Source organism: Aspergillus tubingensis (assembly GCF_013340325.1).
Source record: "Aspergillus tubingensis WU-2223L DNA, scaffold_13, whole genome shotgun sequence".
In the NCBI taxonomy this organism is placed as follows: Eukaryota; Fungi; Ascomycota; class Eurotiomycetes; order Eurotiales; family Aspergillaceae; genus Aspergillus; species Aspergillus tubingensis.
Genome location: NW_023336287.1, coordinates 1,070,604 through 1,093,400, shown reverse-complemented (window position 1 = coordinate 1,093,400; position 22,797 = coordinate 1,070,604). Strand labels below are relative to the sequence as shown.

Here is a 22,797-nt window from a genome sequence, read left to right as displayed (position 1 = left end):
AATCACCCATATCGGGTATCCGGGGATGCAAGCATTAAAGAGCGGCGAAGGGGCGTTGGGTGATGGATTGACCGCTAGCGTGAAGGCTTAATTTCCGCCGTCTACTTTTATAATCAGCGCTTGCGACCACCTCCATCCCGTAGGATTTGGCCCCAAAAAATCCCGTAGGATTTGGCCTCACCAATCCCGTAAATTCGTTACGTTTGTATGTATGTGTATCCTCACAATCTCCCAAATTGCTGGTGTTCTTGTGGCGTTTCTTTCGACACTTGGCGTGGTGAGCCGAGCATCTGCCAGCCAGTGAACGATTTCGCGGCATGGCAGAGGCACGATTCGGATCTACCCTTGATGCTTAATCGTACATACAGCCAGACCGGAATTCCTTGCCGAGACTACATTACATCTCATCTCTCAGGACCGTGCTGCTACAGGCCGATGCTACGGCATAAGGCTCCCCAACTTGAAACTTGAGAATAAATGCAGTGTATCTGAAACTCCAACAGCAACCGTCGCTCGCCCATCTGCCGCTGTAGTAGTGTCTTCGTAAGACTAGCAGGTGTATGATTGTGAGGGATCATAATTGGCCCCCAAATACACCTTCTATCGTGCGACTAGAACTTCCGATATTAATTAATGTTCTATAGGGCCTTGTCCACCGCCGCCACCAAGCAAAACAAGCGAAAATCCTCCTGGTCGTTTATCTATGAAGGTCGTATTCTGCAGAAAACCCTATTCGCTGGCTCTTCCTCGTGTTCACTATCTGACCCCACTTTCGCCGGTCCCATGGGGCCAAAAAGTCAGGGCCAAGGCGAGATGTCTCAACTAAGGCGAGAGGGCTGAGTCAAGACGACAAATTCGCGTGGGCCCGGTGCCCTGCGTCCTGCGTCCTGCTAGGTAATGGTGTGATTGAAGAAGCTGACAAGCCTAACGCAGGATTGCCTCGTGGATTCCTCTGCCTCCATCGCCGAAGCGCAGGGACTCCACAAGCCAATCCGAGACCATGTGTCAGCTGCACATGGTACTGTGGGTCTCTCAACATCACTAAACCGGATTGGGAAGCTCTGAAAGAGGTCGGAGTTAAGGAAGCAAGTTCATCATGTACTAGCACTATCGACTGATACGAGTATCCGTGGCTCAGCAACGATCTGTGGGGATGTGGAGGCACGGATACGGGAATAACAGATCGGTGGATACAGGTATCATCTACATACTGTCCAATGATACTTCCTGGGCCAGTGCTTTCCTCATCGGGATACCACTTCCACCATCAAAGGAATCCCGACGGAATGTCGAGAGTTCTTCACATCATGGCGAGAGCATGGCTTTGGTTTGCTGGATAAAGACCTGATCGGAGGCTGTCAGGTTTAAAGATAAAACCCTTCCCACATGGCATCTCAGCTCGATTGTCGATCTTGATTGTCACTACTCACGGGCTTCAGTCCTTTCCCTTTCATTCAACATCATCTGGTCTGATACCTGTACCAAGTCTCACCAGATCTACCAAGTCCTACCCATTCTTTACCAGGTCTTTTTAGTTGTTTGAACACCAAGTCTTACCAAGTCTCTTTTAATCTTTTTAATCCGAGTCTAGCTATACTCCAATATCTTTGATTCTATTCGATTCAATTACCAGGCAAGTCAAGCAAAATACACACCCCATCTGTACCATTATTGTCCCATCACCCCCGTGAAAATGTCTGCTTCCAAGAACGAGCCCATTGCCATTGTTGGCAGCGCCTGTCGCTTCCCTGGGGATGCCACATCTCCTTCCAAGCTATGGGAGCTGCTCAAGGAGCCCCGTGAGGTCGCCCGGCCTATCGACCGTTTTGCGGCCTCAAGCTTCTACCACCAGGATGGTCACTACCACGGTGCCAGCAACGTCCGCGACGCGTACCTCCTTTCCGAAGACCCCCGCTACTTCGATGCCCAGTTCTTCAACATTCCCCCTGGTGAGGCCGACTCCATCGACCCCCAGCAGCGCACCGTCCTCGAGACTGTGTATGAAGCCGTTGAGTCCTCTGGCCTGGTGCTCGAGGACATGCGCGGCTCAGACACGGCTGTCTACGTCGGTGTCATGTGTGACGATTACGGCAACATTTGCTACGTCGACCAGGAGGCGGTCCCTACCTATGCCGCCACCGGCACGGCCCGTAGCATTCTGTCCAACCGTGTCTCTTTCACCTTCGACTGGCGGGGTCCGTCCATGACCATTGACACGGCCTGCTCGTCGTCCCTGGTTGCTATTCACCAGTCTGTTCAGGTTCTGCGCAGCGGCAACTCTAACATCGCCGTGGCCGCCGGTGCCAACTTGATTTTCAGCCCGAGTATGTACCCCCCAAAGACCCCCTCCCATCCGAAAATGCTTTCGAAAGTTCGCTAATCCTCACCAAAAGACATGTTCATCGCCGAGTCGAACCTTAACATGCTTTCCCCCACGGGCAAGTCCCAGATGTGGGACGCCAACGCCAACGGTTACGCCCGTGGAGAGGGTATCGCCGCTGTCATCATGAAGCGTCTGTCCGACGCGATCCGCGACGGTGACCACATTGAGTGCGTCATCCGCGAGACGGGCTGCAACCAGGATGGTCACACTCCCGGTATCACCATGCCGAGCCAGGAGGCTCAGACCAAGCTGATTCACGACACCTACCGTCGTGCCGGCTTGGACCTGAGCAAGCCCGAGGACCGCCCTCAGTACTTTGAGGCTCACGGCACTGGTACCAAGGCTGGTGACGGCGTCGAGTCCAAGGCCATCTACCACGCCTTCTTTCCCGAGGGTCAGACCACTGACGAGAGTCTGTGGGTTGGCTCCATCAAAACCATCATCGGTCACACCGAGGGTACCGCCGGTATCGCCGGTGTCATGAAGGCCTCCCTTGCCATCCAGAACAAGACCATCCCGCCCAACTTGCACCTCAAGACGCTCAACCCGGAGATTATCCCGTACTACGGCAAGCTGCAAATCGCCAAGACTGCGCAGGACTGGCCTGCGCTGCCCGCCGGTGCCGTTCGCCGTGCCTCCATCAACTCCTTCGGTTTCGGTGGTACCAACGCTCACGCCATTATTGAGGCGTACGAGCCCGAGGCCTCTCCCGTGCAGGCTCAGGCTGCGGCCAAGGCTGCTGTCGCCTTGCCCCTTACCTTTTCCGCCACCACGGAGACGTCTCTCACCAACCTCATGGCCAAGTATCTAGAGTACCTGACTGAGAACCCCGATGCCGACCTCACCAGTCTGGCCTTCACCCTGCACGACCGCCGTTCCACCTTTGCGTACCGCAGCCACATTGCGGGCCAGTCAGTCGATGAAATCTTGCCCAAGCTACAGAAGGCTGTTGAGGAGCAGCAGTCTGGAAACTCGGCCAGCATCGTCCGCGGTACTTCTGCCAAGAAGCACCTGCTCGGTGTCTTCACCGGTCAGGGCGCTCAGTGGGCGACTATGGGTCGTGAGCTGATCCGTGCCTCCAAGTTGGCCCAGGACATCATTGGCAAGCTTGAGCAGTCCCTCGCCGAGCTCCCTGCCTCTGACCGCCCGTCTTGGTCTCTCATGGAACAGCTGATGGCTGATCCGGCCCAGTCTCGCATTGCTGAGGGCGAGCTGTCCCAGCCGCTGTGCACTGCCGTCCAAATCGTCCTGGTAGAGGTTCTCAAGCTGGCCGGCATCACTTTCGATGTCGTCGTCGGCCACTCCAGTGGTGAAATTGGTGCTGCGTACGCTGCCGGATTCTTTAACGCCACTGATGCCGTCCGCATTGCCTTCTATCGTGGTCGCTACGCCTTCATGGCAAAGGGTCGTGAGGGCCAGAAGGGTGGTATGTTGGCTGCTGGTACCACTCTTGAGGATGCTCTCGAGCTTGTCGAGCTCCCCGCCTTTGAGGGTCGCGTTTCCGTCGCCGCATACAACTCCGACGCCAGCGTTACTCTCTCCGGTGACCTGGACGCCATTGAGGAGGTCAAGGAGGTCTTGGACGACGAGCGTGTTTTCAATCGTCAGCTCAAGGTTGACACCGCGTACCACTCGCACCACATGATCCCCTGCTCCGCCAAATACTATGAGGCCCTTAACAACTGCAACGTCCAGATTCTCAAGCCCTCTGGTGAGACCAAGTGGTACTCGTCTGTATACGACGGCAAGCTCATGGAGCCTTGCGAGGAGCTCAAGCACACTTACTGGATCGACAACATGGTCAACATCGTCCTGTTTGCCACGGCCCTCAAGTCTGCCCTCAACAAGGCCGTACCTCAGCCCACCCAGGTCATCGAAGTTGGTCCCCACCCCGCCCTCAAGGGTCCTGCCTCCAACGTTATTGAGGACGTGGTCAAGGCTGCGCTGCCTTACACCGGAACCCTGGCTCGTGGTCAGAACGACGTCAATGCTGTGGCCTCTACCCTCGGTTACCTCTGGGCCCAGTTTGGCCGCAGCTCTGCCGACTGGAAGGGTTACTCGCAGGCCTTCTCCTCGAGCATTCCTACCATTCTCCACGAGCTGCCCAGCTACCCTTGGAACCACGACCGTCTGTTCTGGTACGAGGCTCGCAAGTCGCGTGTCAACCGCCTGCGTCAGGACCCCGCTCACGTCCTGCTTGGTACACGCACCGACTCCATCAACGAGCGCGAGTACCGCTGGCGTAACTACATCAGCTCCAAGGAAATCCCCTGGCTCTCCGGCCACAGCATTCAGGGTCAAACTTTGTTCCCTGCTGCTGGTTTCCTCGTGATGGCTGTCGAGGCTGCTCGCATCGTCGGTCGTGATCAGGCCATCCACGCCATTGAGCTGCAGGACTCCCAGATCCACCGCGCCCTGGCTGTCAATGAGGACAAGGGTATCGAGACCCTCTTTACCCTGTCTAATGTCACTTCTGTCCAAACGGGTTCAGAGTCCTCTACTATCACTGCCAACTTCGCTTGCGATGCCTGCCTCCAGAAGGGTTCCGATGTCTTCACCTCCATCGCCAGCGGTAAGCTCGTCATGAGCCTCGGCACTCCTTCTTCCACGGCCCTGGTCGAGTACCCTAAGGAGGCTGGCCTCGGCATGCTGGATGTCGACTGTGACGAGTTCTACGCCTACCTCGCCTCCATCGGTTACAACTACGCTGATCTCTTCAGGGGTATCACCTCCATGAGCCGATGCTGCGACTTGGCTCAGGGTGAGATCATCACCTCTACTGCCAGCCAGAGCGGCTCTATGGAAGAGTTCCTGCTTCACCCGTCCACTCTTGACGTTGCCTTCCAGGCCATCTTTGCCGCAATCAGCTACCCCGGAGATGGTGCGCTGTGGGCTCTGCACATCCCCACCACTATCCGCCGCGTCGTCATCAACCCTGTCATCTGTCCGATGAACGGCGGTCTTGACGAGAAGGTTCGCTTCTCGGCTACCTCCAACCGCGCTGATGACGGTACCTTCTCCGGCAGCGTTGACATCTTCCCTGTCCACAGCGACCACTCGCTGTGCCAGGTAGAGGGATTGGAGGTCAGCCCCGTGTCTCCCCCTACGGCTAAGGACGACCGCCACATGTTTGGCCACACCAACCGCTGGCTCAGCACACCGGACGCCGAGGCCGTGGCTAAGCCTGTCTCAATCACCACCGAGCAGGAACAGGAGCACCAGCTTCTTGATCGTCTTGCGCTCCAGGAGCTCCGGAAGATTGTTGACTCTGGTAACTCTGCGCATGCTCATCTGCGCACCTGGGCTCAGGGTGTCCTCAAGGTTGCTGGCACCGACAGCGCCACTGAGCAGATTGACAGCTCTAGTGTCACTGTGGACGAGGCTTTCGCTGCCAACCTTGCTGTCCTTAAGGCCCTTGGCTCTGGCCATTCCGGCTTGCTGAATAAGTTCTATGCCTCGGCATTTGGTGCTGCTGAGGCTCGGAGCGCTCTGATCTCGCTGGTTCACCAGATCTCCCGCCGCTACCCCCACATGCGCATCTTGGAGCTCGGCGCCGGCAACGGTGCTGCTACCAAGCCTCTTCTAGAGACTCTCGGTGCCTTGTGCTCCGCCTACACCGTCACTGACTCGACTGACGAGCACTTCGCGGCCCTTAAGGAGGTACACGGTGATGACCTCTTCACCCAGACCCTCGACTTGGACCAGGACCTCGAGGAGCAGGGTTTCTCTGCCGCGAGCTTTGATCTCATCGTTGCCCCTAACGGCCTCCATAATGTGCAAGACCGTGACCAGGCCATGCAGAAGCTGCGCTGGCTTACCAGGCCTGGTGGTTTCCTCTTCGTCCAGCAGATCACCAATGTCAGTGCTGCCCACGTCGGTCTGACCGTGGCTAGTTTGACGTCGCAGACTGAGGTTCCCGAGCTGTCTGAATACGATGCTATGCTTCAGGAAGCTGGCTTCTCCGGCATTGACTCTGTCACTCCGGACTCTGTCAGCCCCTTCAGCGTCTTCGTGTCTCAGGCCGTCGACGGTCAAATCAACGCCATCCGAGCTCCTCTGAGTGCCGGTAACAAGACCACCATTGACCAGATTCTCCTCATCGGTGGTCGCCGCTTCCAGACCTCTCGCCTCATCGCCAACATCAAGAACACCCTCGCCCAGTTCTGTGGCAACATTACGTCGATCCAGAGCATGCGCGAGTTCAAGTCGTCCATGCTGGCGTCTAGGCCTCTGGTGCTTTCACTCACTGAGCTCGACGAGCCCTTCTTCCAGGACCTGACCGACCAGAAGTACAAGGCCCTGCAGACTCTATTCTTCCGCTCGCGTTACGTTGTCTGGGCCACTCATGGTGCCAACGGTGACAACCCTTACGCCAACGTCATGAAGGGTGTCGTCCGCTGCTTGCTGATCGAGATTCCTCACCTTCACTGCCAGATGTTCAACATCGAGGGCAAGGTCAAGATCGACCAGCACGCCACCGTTCTGGCCGAGCAGCTGCTCCGTCTACACATTGCCGACGGTTGGAAGGACAAGATCCCCGCGTACAGCCCTTTGTGGACCTCGGAGCGCGAGCTGATGCTTTCCGACGACAAGCTCCACATCACCCGCTACGACTCCGAGCCCGAGCTCAATGACCACTACAACGTCTTGCGCCGTCGTGTCGTGGCTGATGTCTCCACCGCTGACCGAGTGATTGCCCTCACCGCCGATAAGAGGCTTCAGCAGTTCCGCCTCAACCCCCAGGCCCCCATTGGTACCGAGAAGGCCAAGGTCTTCGTCAACGTCGAGAAGTCCCTGTCCACCGCCATCAAGGTTGGCGACCTCGGCTACTTCTACCTCAGCATCGGTACCAATAAGGAGACTCGCGAGACTGTTCTCGCGCTGACTGATCAGCACCAGTCTCTTCTAACCGTTCCTGAGTCCCGGCTCCTGGCCGTCAATGTCGCCGCCAGGGAGCACCGCACCCTGCTCGTTTCTGTCGCTGCCACGCTCCTTGCCTCCGCTCTCCTCGAGAAGTCTACTGCTAGCGACAGACTCGTCTTCCATGAGGCTCCCACTGTCTTGGCTGAGCTTCTCAGAGAGAAAGCCCGCAAGACTGGCGCCCAGCTCGTCTTCACTACTGCCGATAAGGAGGCCACTGGTTACTGGCAACACGTCCACGCTTACAGCCCGGGCCGCGAGCTGAGCAGGCTGGTGCAGGCCAACACGAGCCTGTTTGTTAACTTCTCTCCCGCCAGCGAGGGTAGCGAAGTTGTCAACCGTCTGAAGGCCCAGCTGCCGTTCCGCGCTCGCTACCGCACTCTCTCAGACTACCTCCCTTCGCAGTCCGTCCTCTACTCGGACTCGACTGAGGCTCAACTCGCCAAGGCCCTCAAGGACGCCCATGACAAGGCTGTATCTGAGGCCTCGTCGGTTGCCTTTGGCCAGGTTACCAATACCTTTGTGCAGCAGCTTGCCGCTGACCAGTCTCTCGGTGAGCCCCTGACCACCTTGGACTGGACAGATCCTACTCCTTTCCCCGCCAGCTTGACCCTCGCCATGGACGAGGTGCGCTTCCGCTCTGACCGGACCTACTTCCTTGTCGGTATGACTGGCAGCTTGGGCTTGTCCACCTGCGAGTTCATGATGGAGCGCGGCGCCAGGCACTTTGCCCTGTCCTCTCGTCGCCCCAACATCGACCAGCGCTGGCTCAACAAAGTCGAGACCAACTTTGGCGCCTCGGTCAAAGCGTACCCGCTTAATGTCACTAGTCGGGAGAGCCTGCAAGGAGTGTACAAGGAGATCTGTGCCACTCAGCCCCCGATTGCGGGTGTGGCCAACGCCGCCCTCATCATGCGCGATGGTCTCTTCATGGAGTCTAACGCGACCACCATGAACGAGGCTCTGGGTCCTAAGATCGACGGTACCATCTACCTGGACGAACTGTTTGCCAACGTCGATCTCGACTTCTTCATCCTCTTCTCCTCCCTGGTGTACATCACTGGTAACATTGGCCAGACCTCTTACGCTGCCGGTAATGGTTTCATGGTCAGCTTGGCACACCAGCGTCGCCAGCGCGGCCAGTGCGCCAGTGTCATGAACCTGGGTGGTATCAACGGTATCGGCTACATTACTCGTACTGACCACAACATTCTCAACCGTCTCGACATCATGGGCTACGGTATCATGTCCGAGCTCGACTACAAGTACTTCTTTGCCGAGGCGGTCATGGCCGGTCCTCCCGACTCCGGCCGCGACCCCGAGGTCTCTGCTGGTCTCAAGTTCGTCAACCCCAAGACCGACAAGAACCCGCCCAAGTGGTGGGAGGACCCTAAGTTCAGCCACTATGTTATTGACAAGAGCGCTCGCGAGGGTGGTGACAAGGGCGCCGAGGGTGCCCTGTCCACGAAGGCCCAGCTGCAGGAGGCTGCCACTGACAAGGACGCCTTCAACATCATCCTGACGGCCCTACAGGCCATGCTTCACAAGAAGCTTGGACTGCTACCCTCAGAGAGCGTCCTGTCCGATGTCGCCATTGTGGAGATGGGTGTTGACTCTCTCGTCGCCGTCGATATGCGCTCTTGGTTCAGCAGCGAGTTTGATCACGACATCCCCATTATCAAGATTTTGGGTGGTGCCACTCTTGCTGACCTGGTCGAGGACACTGTTGCCAACTTGTCACCGTCCATTGCCCCCAACCTGGGTGGCACTGCCGCTGCCGAAGAGGTGCCCAAGCTCGAGGTCGAGACACCTACTGAACCTGACACGGCAGCCCCCTCTGAAGATGAGCCTTCCTTTTCTGAGCTCGACACCCCTGCCACCACCGACATTGGTGAGGGCTCTGTCACTGGCAAGTCTACCGCCGACGAGAAGGTCGAGGCTGCCGCTGCACCTGTTGCGCCGGCTGTCGTTCGCCCCGACTTTGTCCGCGTCGAGAAGATGACTCACGGCTGCTCTCGCTTCTGGTTCCTCCGCCAGTACCTAGAGGATGCCAGCTGCTTCAACATCATTGTCCGCACGCGCCTAACCGGTCAGGTTGACGTGGCCCGTGTCCAAGAGGCCGTCCGCAAGGTAGGTGCCCGTCATGAGGCCCTGCGTACCGCCTACTACGTTGACGAGGAGGGCGAGCCCATGATGGGCGTCATGCCCGACTCCAAGCTCCGACTCGAGATCAGCAAGATTGCCGACGTGAGCGAGGCTGAGAAGGCCCACAAGGAGGTGTCTAAGTACAACTTCGACATCGAGAACGGTGAGGTCATCCGTATGCAGCTGCTGACTGTCGGTCCCCGCGAGCACCACCTCATCTTCGCTGTCCACCACATTGCCATTGATGGCTTCTCCTTTAACCTCATGATCCGCGACATGGACATGTTCTACCAGGGCAAGCCCGTGCCTCAGATTGCCTCGCAGTTCACCGACCTGGCCATCCAGCAGCGCAAGGACATTGAGAGTGGTCGCCTGCAGGACGACATTGTCTTCTGGAAGAAGATCTACACCACGCTGCCCGACCCTCTGCCTCTCTTCCCCTTCCCCGGCGTCGGTGCTCGTCTCCCGCAGACCAAGTATGAGCATGAGGAGGTCGAGATGGTGCTCGACTCGGCTATTGCGCAGAAGATCCGCACCCTCTGCCGCCAAAACCGCTGCACCACGTTCCACTTCTTCCTCGCCACCTTCCGACTCTTCCTCACCCGCTGGCTCGAGATTGACGATCTGTGCATTGGTATCGCCGACGCCAACCGCAAGGACATTAAGACCCTGGCTACCGTAGGTTTCCTGCTGAACCTGATCCCTCTCCGCTTCGGCGGCCTCACAGGCAAGGAGACCTTCTCCGCCCTCCTCAACACCGCCAAGCAGACCTCATACTCTGCTCTCAACCACTCCGCCCTCCCCTTTGACCTGCTGCTGCAGGAGCTCGAGGTGCCTCGCTCCTCCTCTCACAGCCCTATGTTCCAGGCTTTCCTCGACTACCGTCAGCTCTCTCTGAAGACTCCCCCCATGCTCGAGTCCCAGACCGAGGGTGAGAGCAACTTCGGTGCCACCGCCTACGACGTCGTTCTGGACGTCACTGACGACGCCGCCTCCGACATCACCATCAAGTGGCAGACGCAGAAGTCGCTGTACAACGGCCGCCACACTCAGGCCATGATGGATAGCTACATGCATCTGCTGCACCACTGTGCCAATGGTCCCGCCGGCCCCATCGCCTCCGCTCCCCTCTACCGGGACGAGCATGTCACGGCTGCCATTGAGGCAGGACGTGGTAAGTATCATATGAAACAACCCCTATTCCTACTACTACTGCTACCGAGCCCCGATTAACTGTTTTGTCTATCTCTCTATGTAGGCCCCCAATTTGACAGCGAGTGGCCCGAGACCCTGTCTCTCAAGGTCGATCAAGTCTCTGCCCAGTTCCCCAACGATATTGCCCTGCGCGACGGCCTCGGCGACTCCATGACCTACAAAGCTATGGACCGCATCATCGACCAAATCTCCGAGGAGCTCGTCCAGACTAACATTCAGCCCGGTGACAAGGTCGGTGTGTTCCAACAGCCCTCGGCCATGTGGATCTGCTCCTTGCTCGCCATCTGGCGCAGCGGTGCCGTCTACGTGCCTCTTGACCCCCGCAATGGCCTGCCCCGTCTGGCGGCCACTTGCAGTGTTGTCGAGCCCAGCTCCGTGTTGTGCGACAGCTCCACTGTCTTTGATGTCGCCCGGCTCGCTCTCCCTGCTGGCGCCAGCACTATCAACGTTGACCAAGTCCGCAAGGCCAACGACTCTCCCGCTCGCCGTCCAAACTTGTCCAAGGGCGATTCGTCTGCCATCATCGTCTCTAGCAGTGGTTCCACTGGTGTCCCCAAGGGTATCGAGGTCCGCCACCAGAGCTTGCTCAACCTCTTCGAGGGTGACGGTCAGATCTGGAACCTCGGCCGCCCCAACTGCGTTCAGCAGAGTGCCTACAGTTTCGACATCTCTCTTGACCAGATCTTTACCTCTCTCGTGAACGGTGGCAACCTCTACGTCGCTTCCCAGGCCCAGCGCTCCGACCCCCAAGCCATGGCTGAGCTCATCGCGAACAACCAGATCACCTACACCATGGCTACCCCGTCCGAGTATTCCAACTGGATCAACTATGCCGCTCCCACCCTGTCGAAGGCCACGAGCTGGCGCCGCGCCAACGTTGGTGGCGAGGGCTGGAACGCTACCCTGCGTGACTCCTTTGCCACGCTCAACCTGCCCAACCTCAAGATCCAGAACTGCTACGGTCCTGCCGAGAACAGCGTCTGGTGTACTCGTCAGCCCATTGACTATCCTTCCGAGTCTACTCTCATCCCGGCCGGTCCTGCTCTTCCCAACTACTCTTTCTACATCGTGGACAAGCAGCTTGATGTTGTCCCCACCGGCGTCCAGGGCGAGATCCTCATTGGCGGTGCCGGTACTGCCGTTGGCTACTACAAGCGCACCGACCTGACCAACGAGAAGTTCATCGAGGACAAGAATGCCTCCTCTGTTCACGTTGCCAAGGGCTGGAACCGCGCCTACCGCACCGGTGACAAGGGTTATCTCATGGACGACGGCACCCTCGTTGTCCTTGGCCGCATCACTGGTGACACCCAGATCAAGCTTCGCGGTTTCCGTATCGAGCTCGAGGACATCGAAGCCACCATTGTCCGCGCCTCCAATGGCGTCCTGTCGCGCGTCGTTGCCAACGTGCGCGGCGAGGGTCACGAGAGCTACCTGGTCGGCTTCGTCGAGTTTGCTGACGGCTACCCGACCGACCAGCAGAAGACTTACCTCGCTCAGCTACTCAACAAGGTACCCCTGCCCCAGTACATGAAGCCCAACATGCTCATCCCGCTTGACCGCATTCCCCTGAACTCCCACGGAAAGGTCAACAGACTGGCCATTGCCACTATTCCTATCCACCCCCAGGTCGATGCTGCCGAGATCTCTACTGAGGTGACCGACACTGAGAAGGCGATCTGGGAGTTGTGGCAGGAGATCCTGCCCCAGTCCGTTATGGATGGTGCGGCCATCAACTTGAACCACGACTTCTTCCAGCTTGGAGGTAACTCCTTGCTTACTGTCCGTCTCCAGTCTCGCATCCGCGAGGCTTTTGGCATCGTCGTTCCTCTCCACAAGGTCATCGAGTCCAGCAAGCTATCGGCTCTGGGCGCCCTCCTAGATGAGTTCTTGGCCAACTCTCGCATCAACTGGGACCTCGAGACTGCCCTCACCGATGAGATGCTCCACATCTCTCCCGCTGACACCTCCTCCACCACCCGCAAGAACGCTCAAGCCCTGACTGTCATCCTCACCGGTGCCTCTGGTTTCATTGGTCGTCACATTTTGGAACGCCTTATCCAGGACCCCAAGATCGGCCGCGTCCACTGCATTGCTCACCGTCCCCTGTCTGACGAGCTGCCCCACCGCCAGAAGTTCAACGCCGTTGTCGCCTCTTCTTCCAAGATCTCCGTACACGAGGGTGATCTGAGTGCTCCTCGCCTCGGTCTGTCCGAGACCGACTTCGCCGCTCTCGCCCAGCAGGCCGACATGATCATCCACAGCGGTGCCAACCGTTCCTTCTTCAGCACCTACGACCAAGTCCAGGCCATCAACGTCCAGTCCACCAAAGAGCTCGCTCTCATGTCTGCCGCTTCCCTGCGTGACCACCGCCGCATTGTACCCTTCCACTTCCTTTCTGGTAGCGAGGCCGCCACCGTCGAGCCTGCTTCGGACGGCTCCCAGGGCTACGTCGCCTCCAAGTGGGCCAGCGAGCGCTTCCTCGAGAAGTACGCGGACCAGCTGCGCCTGCCCGTCCACATCCACCGCCAATTGCCCGTTCCCGAGGGTCGTGAGGCCCAAGGTGAGGAGCTCGACCAGATCCTCCAGGAGTTCGTCGACGTCGCCGCCAACATGACCGAGCTGCCCGACTCGACCACCTGGGGCGGTCACTACGATCTGATCCCCGCTGACCGTCTGTCTCGCGACATTGTCGGCCATGCCTTCACTGCCCTGACCTCGACCGACAACCAGATCTCCAGCGACAACGTCAAGCAGTACTCGCATCTGAGCTCCGTCCGCATGGACATTGCAAAGGTTGTCGAGAGGCTGGACTCGCTGCCCGAGTACGCCCAGAGCGGCCGGCCCAAGATCCCGGCCCACGTCTGGGTCGGCAAGGCTAAGATTGCCGGCTTCCGCTACCAATTCAGCACCATGAACATGGTCCTGCAAGATGCCGAGGGCAAGGGCCTCGCTACGCTGTCGCGGTAGAGTGTTGACCATTCTATCTGACTTGTTCGTTCTTGTATATACCTTTACTCATCACTCTCTGTGTTTTCCTCTCTTTGTATAGATTGACTCATCACTCTCCCTATTTCCTCGCTTTGTGTCCTCATTTATCACTCTCTCTGTTTCTCTCTGTCTAAAATTGTCGTGTTTATATTAGCTTTTACTTTCTCGTTAATAAAGACTTGGTACAATATTTTCCCTCCCTTCTGTAGTGCTGCCTTAGTTCCTTAGAGTGGAATATCTTGTATGTTTCCCCCCCTTTTATCTCAGGTTCTACGATGCTTTGAAGTACAACTCGTATAATATTATTGAAGAAGCTAGAGGTATCGAATCATATATTTCATATTTTCACATTTGTCCAATTTCTTGGTTACGTAACCGTAAAGAGTTGAACATTTCTTCCAAGAAAGTATCTTCGAGTTTCACTACAACAACGTCTTAGCCACACTGAGCATTGTTCATCATCTCAATTCTGCGTTTTACGCAAGAATAACACTTTATTGCTCAAGTAATTCAGTAAGCTATAAAACTTCAATATATACGGTAGATCCTCGAATGATTCCAGATAATGATAATTATCATGATTGAATAAGAAAGGGTTTAGAGAAGAGTGGATGCAAATCTATCTCGTCTTTCTCCAGGCAAAGTCAAGTTACGATTTATTGGCTACTACAGTTCGCGATGTTTGCGTTGCACAGGATTCGTATGACGTTTCTGGTGATCAGAAATGTGTCAACTTGTGCCATAATTTATTCATTTACCTTGCAGGGCATGTACAAACGCTTGACTGGTGTCATAGTCTGAGCTGTCCTTTGTGTAGCAACTTGTGATCACTGAAACATACACGCTACTTTTGACAGACAAATATTACGCAGAAACAATACAATTCAAATTGAATTTGGCAAGGGACTTCATTTAGGCAAAATATTTTTTTCCTAGCTTCAAATAACAACGGTATCGTCAAGTACAAAAGAGAAAAAGAACAGAGAAAACAGAATCTATATACATCGCCTCAAGGCTGGCACACTGTGCCCCCTTTGATGTAGCTCACCCCCGACAGTCGAACAATCATCAAATACATATACACCCCGGGTTATCTAAATCTAACCCTGGTAGTCATAGACAAGCTTAGCCTCCAGCCTCTCACCATCATCCTTGGTGACGAGGACCCGCCGAGCGTGGTAGCGAGTGCCGCCGATGACAATGAAACCAGCGACCTGCTGGGTAATGACGCCCTTGGAGTCGAGGTGCTCAGTCTTGAAGTGCATGACCTCCTCGGTGCCGTCCTCCCAACCCTGGCGGAGGTAGTCGTCGTCGAGATCGGCGAGCTTGCAGATGCGGGAGCGACCGCGGATGTTGCCGAAGAGGCCGTGGGTGAGCTCCACGGGCTCCCAGTTCAGGACACGCTTCTCCTGGGTGGCGGGGAGGCCGCCGCTGGGCTTGTTCTCGATGTCGAGGTGGATGTTGCCGGTCTCGTCCGTGCTCTGGCTGATGTTCAGAGTGACGTTGGCCATGGCAATGACCTTGCGGGTCAGCCAGTTCACGCCCTGGACCTTGAGGATATCGGCTGAGGACTCGGAGAGGGTGTTGTTCTATAGGTATGTTTAGTATATGGACAGAACTTTATGGCATAGATGGGAGGGGAATTGGTTGGTGTCTCTTACAGCAGTCCAGGAACCGTTAAGGTCGTGGATGGTCTTGGAAGCGGGAGCGGCCATTGTGTTGATGTGTGAGTGGTTTTGGGGGTATAGGGTTAGGGAAGTGTAGTGAAAGGAGAATTGAGGTTTGGTGGGTTGGTGAGTGTGAGTTGGTTTGTTGATTGATTGATTGATGAGCTTTGAAGCTTCCAACACGTCGCTCATATATACTCCGATGAATATAGACGACACGCCTTTTTCGGTCGGTGCCTGTTACAACACAGCCCACTTGGAGTATTCAGCCGCAGATGGAGTAGCATACCAAACATCACCGGCGTAGTGAATTACCAGTTTGCCGCGTCGGGCATAGAAAGCCGGCCATTTGGGGGCCACATGTTCGTCGCGGTCGACAGGGATCAAAAGTGGATGGGTAGGGCGGCACGGCTGCGAGTATGCGGGAATGTGAAATGCTTGTGTTGGTGACAAGAGTCAAAGCCGCAGCGCCAAGAGTTGCCTCAATAAGGGGCAATGCCCGGGGCTGTCACATTTGCGCTAGTAAAAGGACAAAGAAAGACACAACAAGCTCCGCAGCCACATTTTCAAACGGAGAGCCACTTGCACCTTGCTAACCTAAATAGGACACAGCGGGAGATCATCCCGCAACCCTATCCCAAACGGGTATGCAGGATGTTAGGCACTGTCAGATGCACTGCCAGTGGACGATCCGGCGTCTTGTCCATGTAGGAACCAGATCCGAAGCGATCATTGCTTTTTCTCAGCTTTCTTACATCTTTTTATTCTCCATCTCTTGGCCATCATCGACAATCCTCTCTCTTTATCTCAATTTCTTCTTTGCACTCCTACAATTCCCCCCCGGTCGCAACTCTCCCGCGAGCCTAACCCTTTTTCTTTCTCTACCTCGTATTGCTATCAACAACTGTATCCACTAGGATTTGGGGGCCACTGCAAGCCAAGCACATATTCACAGACGTGACACAAGGATCAACCGAGTACTGACGGGTGTCTCGCAATTCTCCAGCAAGGGGGATCAATTCCAACATTATGTACACGCAGTCCGAGAAGCTGCCCATGCATGGGCAGGATCGCATGCACCCACAAACACGATACGACCCACCTAGCCACCCGCCTCCTCAATACGAGCAAACCCAGTACGGACAGCCTCAGTATGGACCTCCCCCAACAGGACAACCTCATTACGGACAATCACAATACGGCCAACCTCAATATGGTCAACCCCAATATGGTCAACCTCAGTACGGACAGCAACAATATACCCAGCCCCAATATGGCCAGCCGCAATATGGCCAACCTCAGTATGGCCAGCCACAGTATGGGCAAACACCGTACGGACAGCTTCAGCCCGGTCCCAACCCCATGTTTGGAGGGCAACCCACCCCAGACCCCCGATACGACTCACAAGCCGGGATGGCCACCATGGGAGGGCCATTGCCTCTTCCCGTCGTGATCCCACAGCAGCGCCCAGGGTCTCAGGAGCGAGGCTTCATGGCCGCCTACGCACCATCCCTAGAGTCGTGCGGCATCGACCAAAGGTCGTTCCTGCGCTTCATCGACGAGACCAACACAGCCCTAGAGGGCAACAAGTACCTCGCCGGTGTGCAAGTAGTCTCTCTCGGCGTGGGCTTCACCCCCGAGGTCATCGTCATGGGCGTCGCCGCAGCAGTGCAAGCAGGCGCCTGGGTAGCCAACAAGGGCTACGTCAGAGGAAAGTAAGTGCCGACCACGACCTCTCTCCCCTGAAGCCATGAGTGCTAATCAGCCCTAACTTAGGACCAACAACGTCATGGACAAGTACAACCGCGAGCTTTTCGCCCCTAACGGTCTGTTCTGCATGATCATGAAACATGATCCGGAGCTCAAGGAGCCCAAGAACTCCAGCCGTCTGAAGCAACTCGCCTCAATGGCTGTCAACGGCTCAAGCAATGGCGGCGGCAGCGCATGGATGCGTAACCACATTTCCGGCTCGACGCAGGGACCTGGTGGTCTTCCTATAGCCGTCGCACCGCTTGTCTACATGGACAACCGCCGCCAACACAAGAACTACCTGTCCGATTCTCCGTCGGAGTCACCGGCCCCGGAGAGGGATGTCGTGCCCCCAACCGGAGGCAAAGTTTCAACCAAGGAAAAGGCCAAGAAGGCCTTTGACAACTTCAACGACTACCTCGACCGTCGCGCTCGCGCAAAGTACATGGCCGAGAACGGCAACGACGCGCTGAGCGGGCCGGCGGGTCGTGGCTTCAGCAATCGTTACCTGGACCCCAATCATCCGGCCGTCAACGGAGGTCTGATTGGCGTGCTTTCCGGCGGCGTGCTGAGTCCTACCCCGGAGCAGCGTGCGCAGAAGAAGGCCGCTAGAATTGATGAAGAGGAGAGGAGAGTCCTTGACGAATACAACGACCGGAAGGAGCGCATCCTGAACGATCGACGCAGCCAATCCGAGACAGATCGCGAGCTGAGAAGGTTAGACAAGGACTACGAGCCTCGTCTGGAGGTGTTCCGCAAGAAGAGAAGGGAGCTGGAAGGTGGCAAACGATCCATCAAGAGCGTAAGTCTAACTCATCTTTGACTTGGCGGCGTTGTTCCTTTGACTGACCATGGCTTTCACAGAACATTCTATACCTGATGATTGTCAACCTTCCTTCAGACGCCACTCTTGCTGCTGCTTCGTCAAAGCTGGACCAGGAATATGGTCATAGTGTCTCTACGGAGACGATGCCACCACCAGCGTATTGATCCTTTATTTTTCTGTATTCACGTATTTTTTTTCGGGCATTTTACGCAAAGTAGCGAGTTTTATGCGGAGGATATCATGATTTTTATGCATCGATAGCAATGTTGAATGATTTTGTGCTATAGACTAAATACCCCAAATCAGACAAAATTGGAGTTTCAATCTCACCTCATGCTCTCTACTGGTGTAATTTATGTTGGGACAGTAGTCTTTCCGTCGCTAGTTTGACTAGATGCGATATATCGTTTTGGGTCTAGCGGTTAGTGCTTTTATAAGACAAAGCTAATTGCCCGTGTTAGACCCGGACACTGAGATTGTCTTACCACCTGACATTTTCATTATTCTCACTATTTACAAGCAAAGAAACCATAGAGTTCATTAATAGCGCAGACAACACTGGTGGGGGGTGATGGTCAAAACGCTCAGATAACCTATCCGTTCCAGAGTACCCGCCATACACTGTACTGAATAACTATTACAAAAATGACAGCAGATCCAAGGAGAGAAATAAAACATCAATAGAAAGTATGACAATTTGTACAAGCTGAAAATGAAATGTCGTATACTTGTCGAAGAAGAGTCGAAGGAGTGTCGAAGGAGAGAGTCCTGCTCTTTTCTTACCGGCTAGCCTCGTGGAGGCGCACCGTGACCGTGTCACCAGGAGCGCTGACCAGGGTCAAGCCCCACCTAATTCTCTGGTCGGCGTTGACATCCTCGATTCCGTCAAAGCGCTGGAGCATACGGACAAGGACGTATCCAGCCTCGGTGAGGGCGAACTGTTGGCCAATGCAGATGCGCGGCCCACCGTTGAAGGGGAGGTACTCCCAGCCGGAGCGGCGGGCCTCCCAGCGCTCGGGCTTGAACTCACCTGAGTCCTTGCCCCAGACGTCCTCGCGGCGGTGCAGCATATGCACGTTGTACAGGACGGCCTGGCCCTTCTTGATGTACACGGGGCTCTGGCCGTCGGGGCCGCCGCCGCGGGGCAGGCTAGTGTCCTTGGTGGCGTAGCGGGCGTTGGTGGGCAAGGGCGGGAACAGGCGGAGCGTCTCGCTCATGACCTGCTGCAGGTATGTGCAGGCTTTGAGGGTGGCAAAAGTGATGTTTTGGGGGTTCTCGTAGGTGCCGAAGTCGGCGATGATGGCCTCGCGCAGCTTGCGGAAGACTTCTGGGTGGCGAGAGAGCAGCAGGGTGGTCCAGCTCAGCAGCGCGGCGGTGGTGTCGCGGCCGGCGAGCAGGACGTTGAGCAGCTGGGAGCGCAGCTCGATCGGGTCCTTGGTGGTTGCGGCCATGGCGTGGACAAAGATGTAATGCTCGGATGCGCCCTCCTCGGGCTGCTGCTTCTTCTTGTGGTCGTGCAGGGCCTTGGCGACGCATTCGTCAACGAAACGGTGGACCTCCTGGCAGCAGGTTCGAAACTCTTTGCCGTCGTACAGGAACTTCATGCGAGGTAGACGTAGGCGCTGCGCCATGTACCACTGGGCGCGGTCAAAGTACTTGCCAAAGTCAGTCACCTTGCCGCCATTGGCCATGTGGTCCTCGGTGTCACCCATGGCGGCCAGCTGGGAGTAGCAGCTCTCGCCGAAGAGCAACTCGGTTGCGGAGTCGAGGGTCAGGCGAAAGTAGATGCTTTGCATGTCAACCTCGGTCCAGCCGTTGCTTCCAGCGGCGGGTATGGCACGCATGGCATTTTGGACGTGGCGCTCTTCGAGACGCAGGTCGCTGATTTGATCCCGGGTGAACTGGGGCCGGAGCATTGTACGCGAGTGCGACCACTCGGCGCCGTCGTTGATGAACTGCATGCACGTTGATTGTCAGTTTGGGCCAGATTTAGATGTAAGGCGACAGCACGAGGCATAACGAGGACATACGATTCCCTTGCCCAACAACGGGCCCATGCATCCCAGTCTCTCACCACCAACGGAAAAGTCTTTGAACTGCTTGGCCAACATGGCCTGGAGATTCTCGGGGTCAAAGGTGAGCATGTTCTCACCCAGACCTCTCTTGAGACGGAAGGTCGAAACGTAGCGTCCGGCGATGTCGCGCATGATGTTAGTGCGGCTCTCGAGCAGCTCAGGCACCACCTTGTTCTTGTCCGCCTGGATGATCTCCAGAATATCGCCGATAGCGAGGGGGTCCTTGGATGGAGCCATGGGCGCTGGCCGGCAGCCCATGCGCTTGGCATTTTGATAGTGCCTCCATTTCTCGCTCACGATGCGCGCGACAAAAGTAAGGCCGGCGAGGACCAGAAAGAGTGTCTTGAGTCCCATGGTGGACTAAATATTTGAGAATTGAAGACTAAGGGTTATAGTCTGAATGAAGGTATGCCTGTGTGGCATGCAATGTCAACGACAGGTTCCTTTCGATAGCAGCGCCCGTACATAGATATATCTTCATTTTCCTTTTCGTGTTCCATGGTCACTTAGTCTGGCCATTCTTAGTGAATCCCGCAGGAGTCAATATTCCACTCGGTAGATACTCTATTGTCAGCATTGCTATACTCGATGGATCTATGGAGTTGTGGTAGATCCTTCCGGAGGCGTGGCAGATCGGAGTGAGTGGGTAGATTCCGGCAAATGCTACCCAATTGGGAAAGCGTTGCTAGCTGACGCTGGGATCCCGCACGTATTTGGCCCCTTTGCACAGCCCTGACACAAACAGGGCTGCCCTGCCTGTTCTTCATGTTTTGTCTTGAAGAGTCTCATTGTAGTAAGTTGGAATCCATTCATCATCTTGACATCAATCATGCCACCGACACGCTTGACCGCGTCGTACGATGATGCTACTTATACGACTTTCTCAACACGTGCATGTCCCGCCTTCTGCTTGTTGACCCTAAATGGATCATTCATTCGACCTCGCCAATCGCCGCTTTGGGTTAGGTTTTCCAGCTCTTCACCGCCCATGGGCTCTGGCGGATATTCCGAGATGTATAAACCGTTCATGATCTGGATTAGTCATCTGGCATAACATTGGTACTACATAACTAGTCATTATTTCTGTCACGTTTTAAGGGGTGCTTCATATGCAATATATCTTCTAACATTAAATATCATCACCTTCTGTATCCTGATTTTGCATCTGAAGGAATTACAGGCCACAAACGAGTTTATTAAAATTTTAAGATCCACGAAACCTTTATTCAGTGGTCTCAAAACAATCAGTTTGAATTAGATGAATCAAAACGCGGTTAACGCATTCTGTCTCCTCGCTTTTGCAAAATACCTGTCTACCAACCTACCAGTATCTACTGAACAGCGCCAAGCAATTGACTCCCAATAACAACTTGACTGGTTAAGCCGGAATATGTCCAGTTCTTTGAGAAGAAGGTGATAGGTCCGAGCGATACAATCATGCGGCGGCCAATAAGCACTCACTACTAACTTTCTCTGAAACACTCCCACTATCCCATCGCTGCCGGTCTCATCTGATTGCCCAGCATAAGGATTCTAATGTTGGCCTACATTACTCTTCGAGAGCAGCAATCTCCAGAAAGCAGCGAGTTTCTTTTATTCCAGTGGGGCGCACAGAATCTCGCCATTGCGCTATCGTGCAAAGAACCAAAGCAGTTGCTCAATACGCGGTGACTTCAGTTTCCGCGAATCGTCGAGCTGCGCCACTGGCGCTCAGGGGCACATGCATTATTTTGCTTGTACTCTGAGTCTAGACCGCTCTGTCCGCTGCTTACTATAATTGGTGCATTATTGTCGATTTCGATAATTAGAATAGTGCAACAACGCTGCACTGAGCTCTGCAGAAAGGACTCCTCAGCACTCTAAGAACATTCTGCAAATGGGAGAAAAAGATTGGTTGAAACACTCGTGCTTCCAACAAACATGAATATTTCAATTCCTAACTCGACAGCAAGAACTCATATGGCGAAGGTCCATCTCTGTGGCCGGTGCCTCCATAGTTTGCCCGTACATGCACATATGCCTTGCCATGCAGCATTCAACATTCAACTCGTGGTAATAAAGACCGACAGGCCACGTTGCTTATGGTGGAGATGTGGAGCAACCGACAAGGATTCATTTTTCCAGAAACATATTCTAGATTGCTGGTGTTATACTAGCCACAGGCCAAGAATCTGACCGCGGTCGCGATCCATTGTAAGCGAATCATATACATCGCTGAAAATGTCCGTGATCCAAGAGGTTAGCAAGCCAGGTAGCACAAGCGGTCCGATCACTATAAGCGATTCCACGTGCCGACACTGGCTTCTATGCAGAGATCGGTTTTCTGCGCAATACGGATCCCTAGACGTTTCTCTAATGCCTGCAGAAGTCTTAATCGTACGATGCCTCGGATCCCTTCACCATCTAGGCTAAATACAATCGGGCGCTTGGCGCTTAGTCGGAGGTAGATGGCGATTGTACGGCTTACTCACTGTATACGAATGGAACACTGTGGGGAGGTCGGTAGGATATTGCTTTAATCCATTTCCTCGACGAGGGTCATAAGCCCAGTTCTCCTAAATGCCGTAATAGTAGTTGAATATAAAGAAACACTGTGATGGTCTGTGCTTTAGAGATAACCAGAAAAGAGCGAACATTATATAAACTACAGTTCACTCGCGCCGCCCTGTACAATACCAAAGGGATCAATGAGCGGAAGTTATCTATTGAAGTCCCCCGCCTCACCCATGAAAATAATGAGACAGAAATAAGACAGGCGTTAGTTGAACTTTCTATGCATGGCGTATGAATAGGACAAGCCATGTGCTTTTGACATAATCATGGATA

The 22,797-nt window shown here is 55.1% G+C and overlaps 4 protein-coding genes across 4 annotated transcripts; 2 read left to right on the top strand and 2 right to left on the bottom strand.

Moving 5' to 3' along the window:
• Window positions 1–1,693: 1,693 nt before the first annotated feature.
• On the top strand, window positions 1,694–13,633 carry AtWU_10656 (hybrid NRPS/PKS enzyme; the record flags this gene model as incomplete). The annotated part of the gene is made up of 3 exons (XM_035505760.1): window positions 1,694–2,324; window positions 2,394–10,622; window positions 10,707–13,633. 3 exons carry the CDS (start codon window positions 1,694–1,696, stop codon window positions 13,631–13,633), a joined length of 11,787 nt encoding a protein of 3,928 aa, XP_035361653.1.
• Window positions 13,634–14,754: 1,121 nt separating this feature from the next.
• AtWU_10655 (major facilitator superfamily protein) lies at window positions 14,755–15,369 on the bottom strand (the record flags this gene model as incomplete). The annotated part of the gene is made up of 2 exons (XM_035505759.1): window positions 14,755–15,243; window positions 15,316–15,369. 2 exons carry the CDS (start codon window positions 15,367–15,369, stop codon window positions 14,755–14,757), a joined length of 543 nt encoding a protein of 180 aa, XP_035361652.1.
• Window positions 15,370–16,350: 981 nt separating this feature from the next.
• On the top strand, window positions 16,351–18,060 carry AtWU_10654 (similar to An13g02990; the record flags this gene model as incomplete). The annotated part of the gene is made up of 3 exons (XM_035505758.1): window positions 16,351–17,036; window positions 17,098–17,872; window positions 17,935–18,060. 3 exons carry the CDS (start codon window positions 16,351–16,353, stop codon window positions 18,058–18,060), a joined length of 1,587 nt encoding a protein of 528 aa, XP_035361651.1.
• A 615-nt stretch (window positions 18,061–18,675) lies between these two features.
• AtWU_10653 (cytochrome P450) lies at window positions 18,676–20,325 on the bottom strand (the record flags this gene model as incomplete). Its single annotated transcript, XM_035505757.1, has 2 exons — window positions 18,676–19,851; window positions 19,927–20,325. The coding sequence occupies 2 exons, from the start codon at window positions 20,323–20,325 to the stop codon at window positions 18,676–18,678; spliced, it is 1,575 nt and encodes a 524-aa protein (XP_035361650.1).
• Between the last annotated feature and the right edge of the window lie 2,472 nt (window positions 20,326–22,797).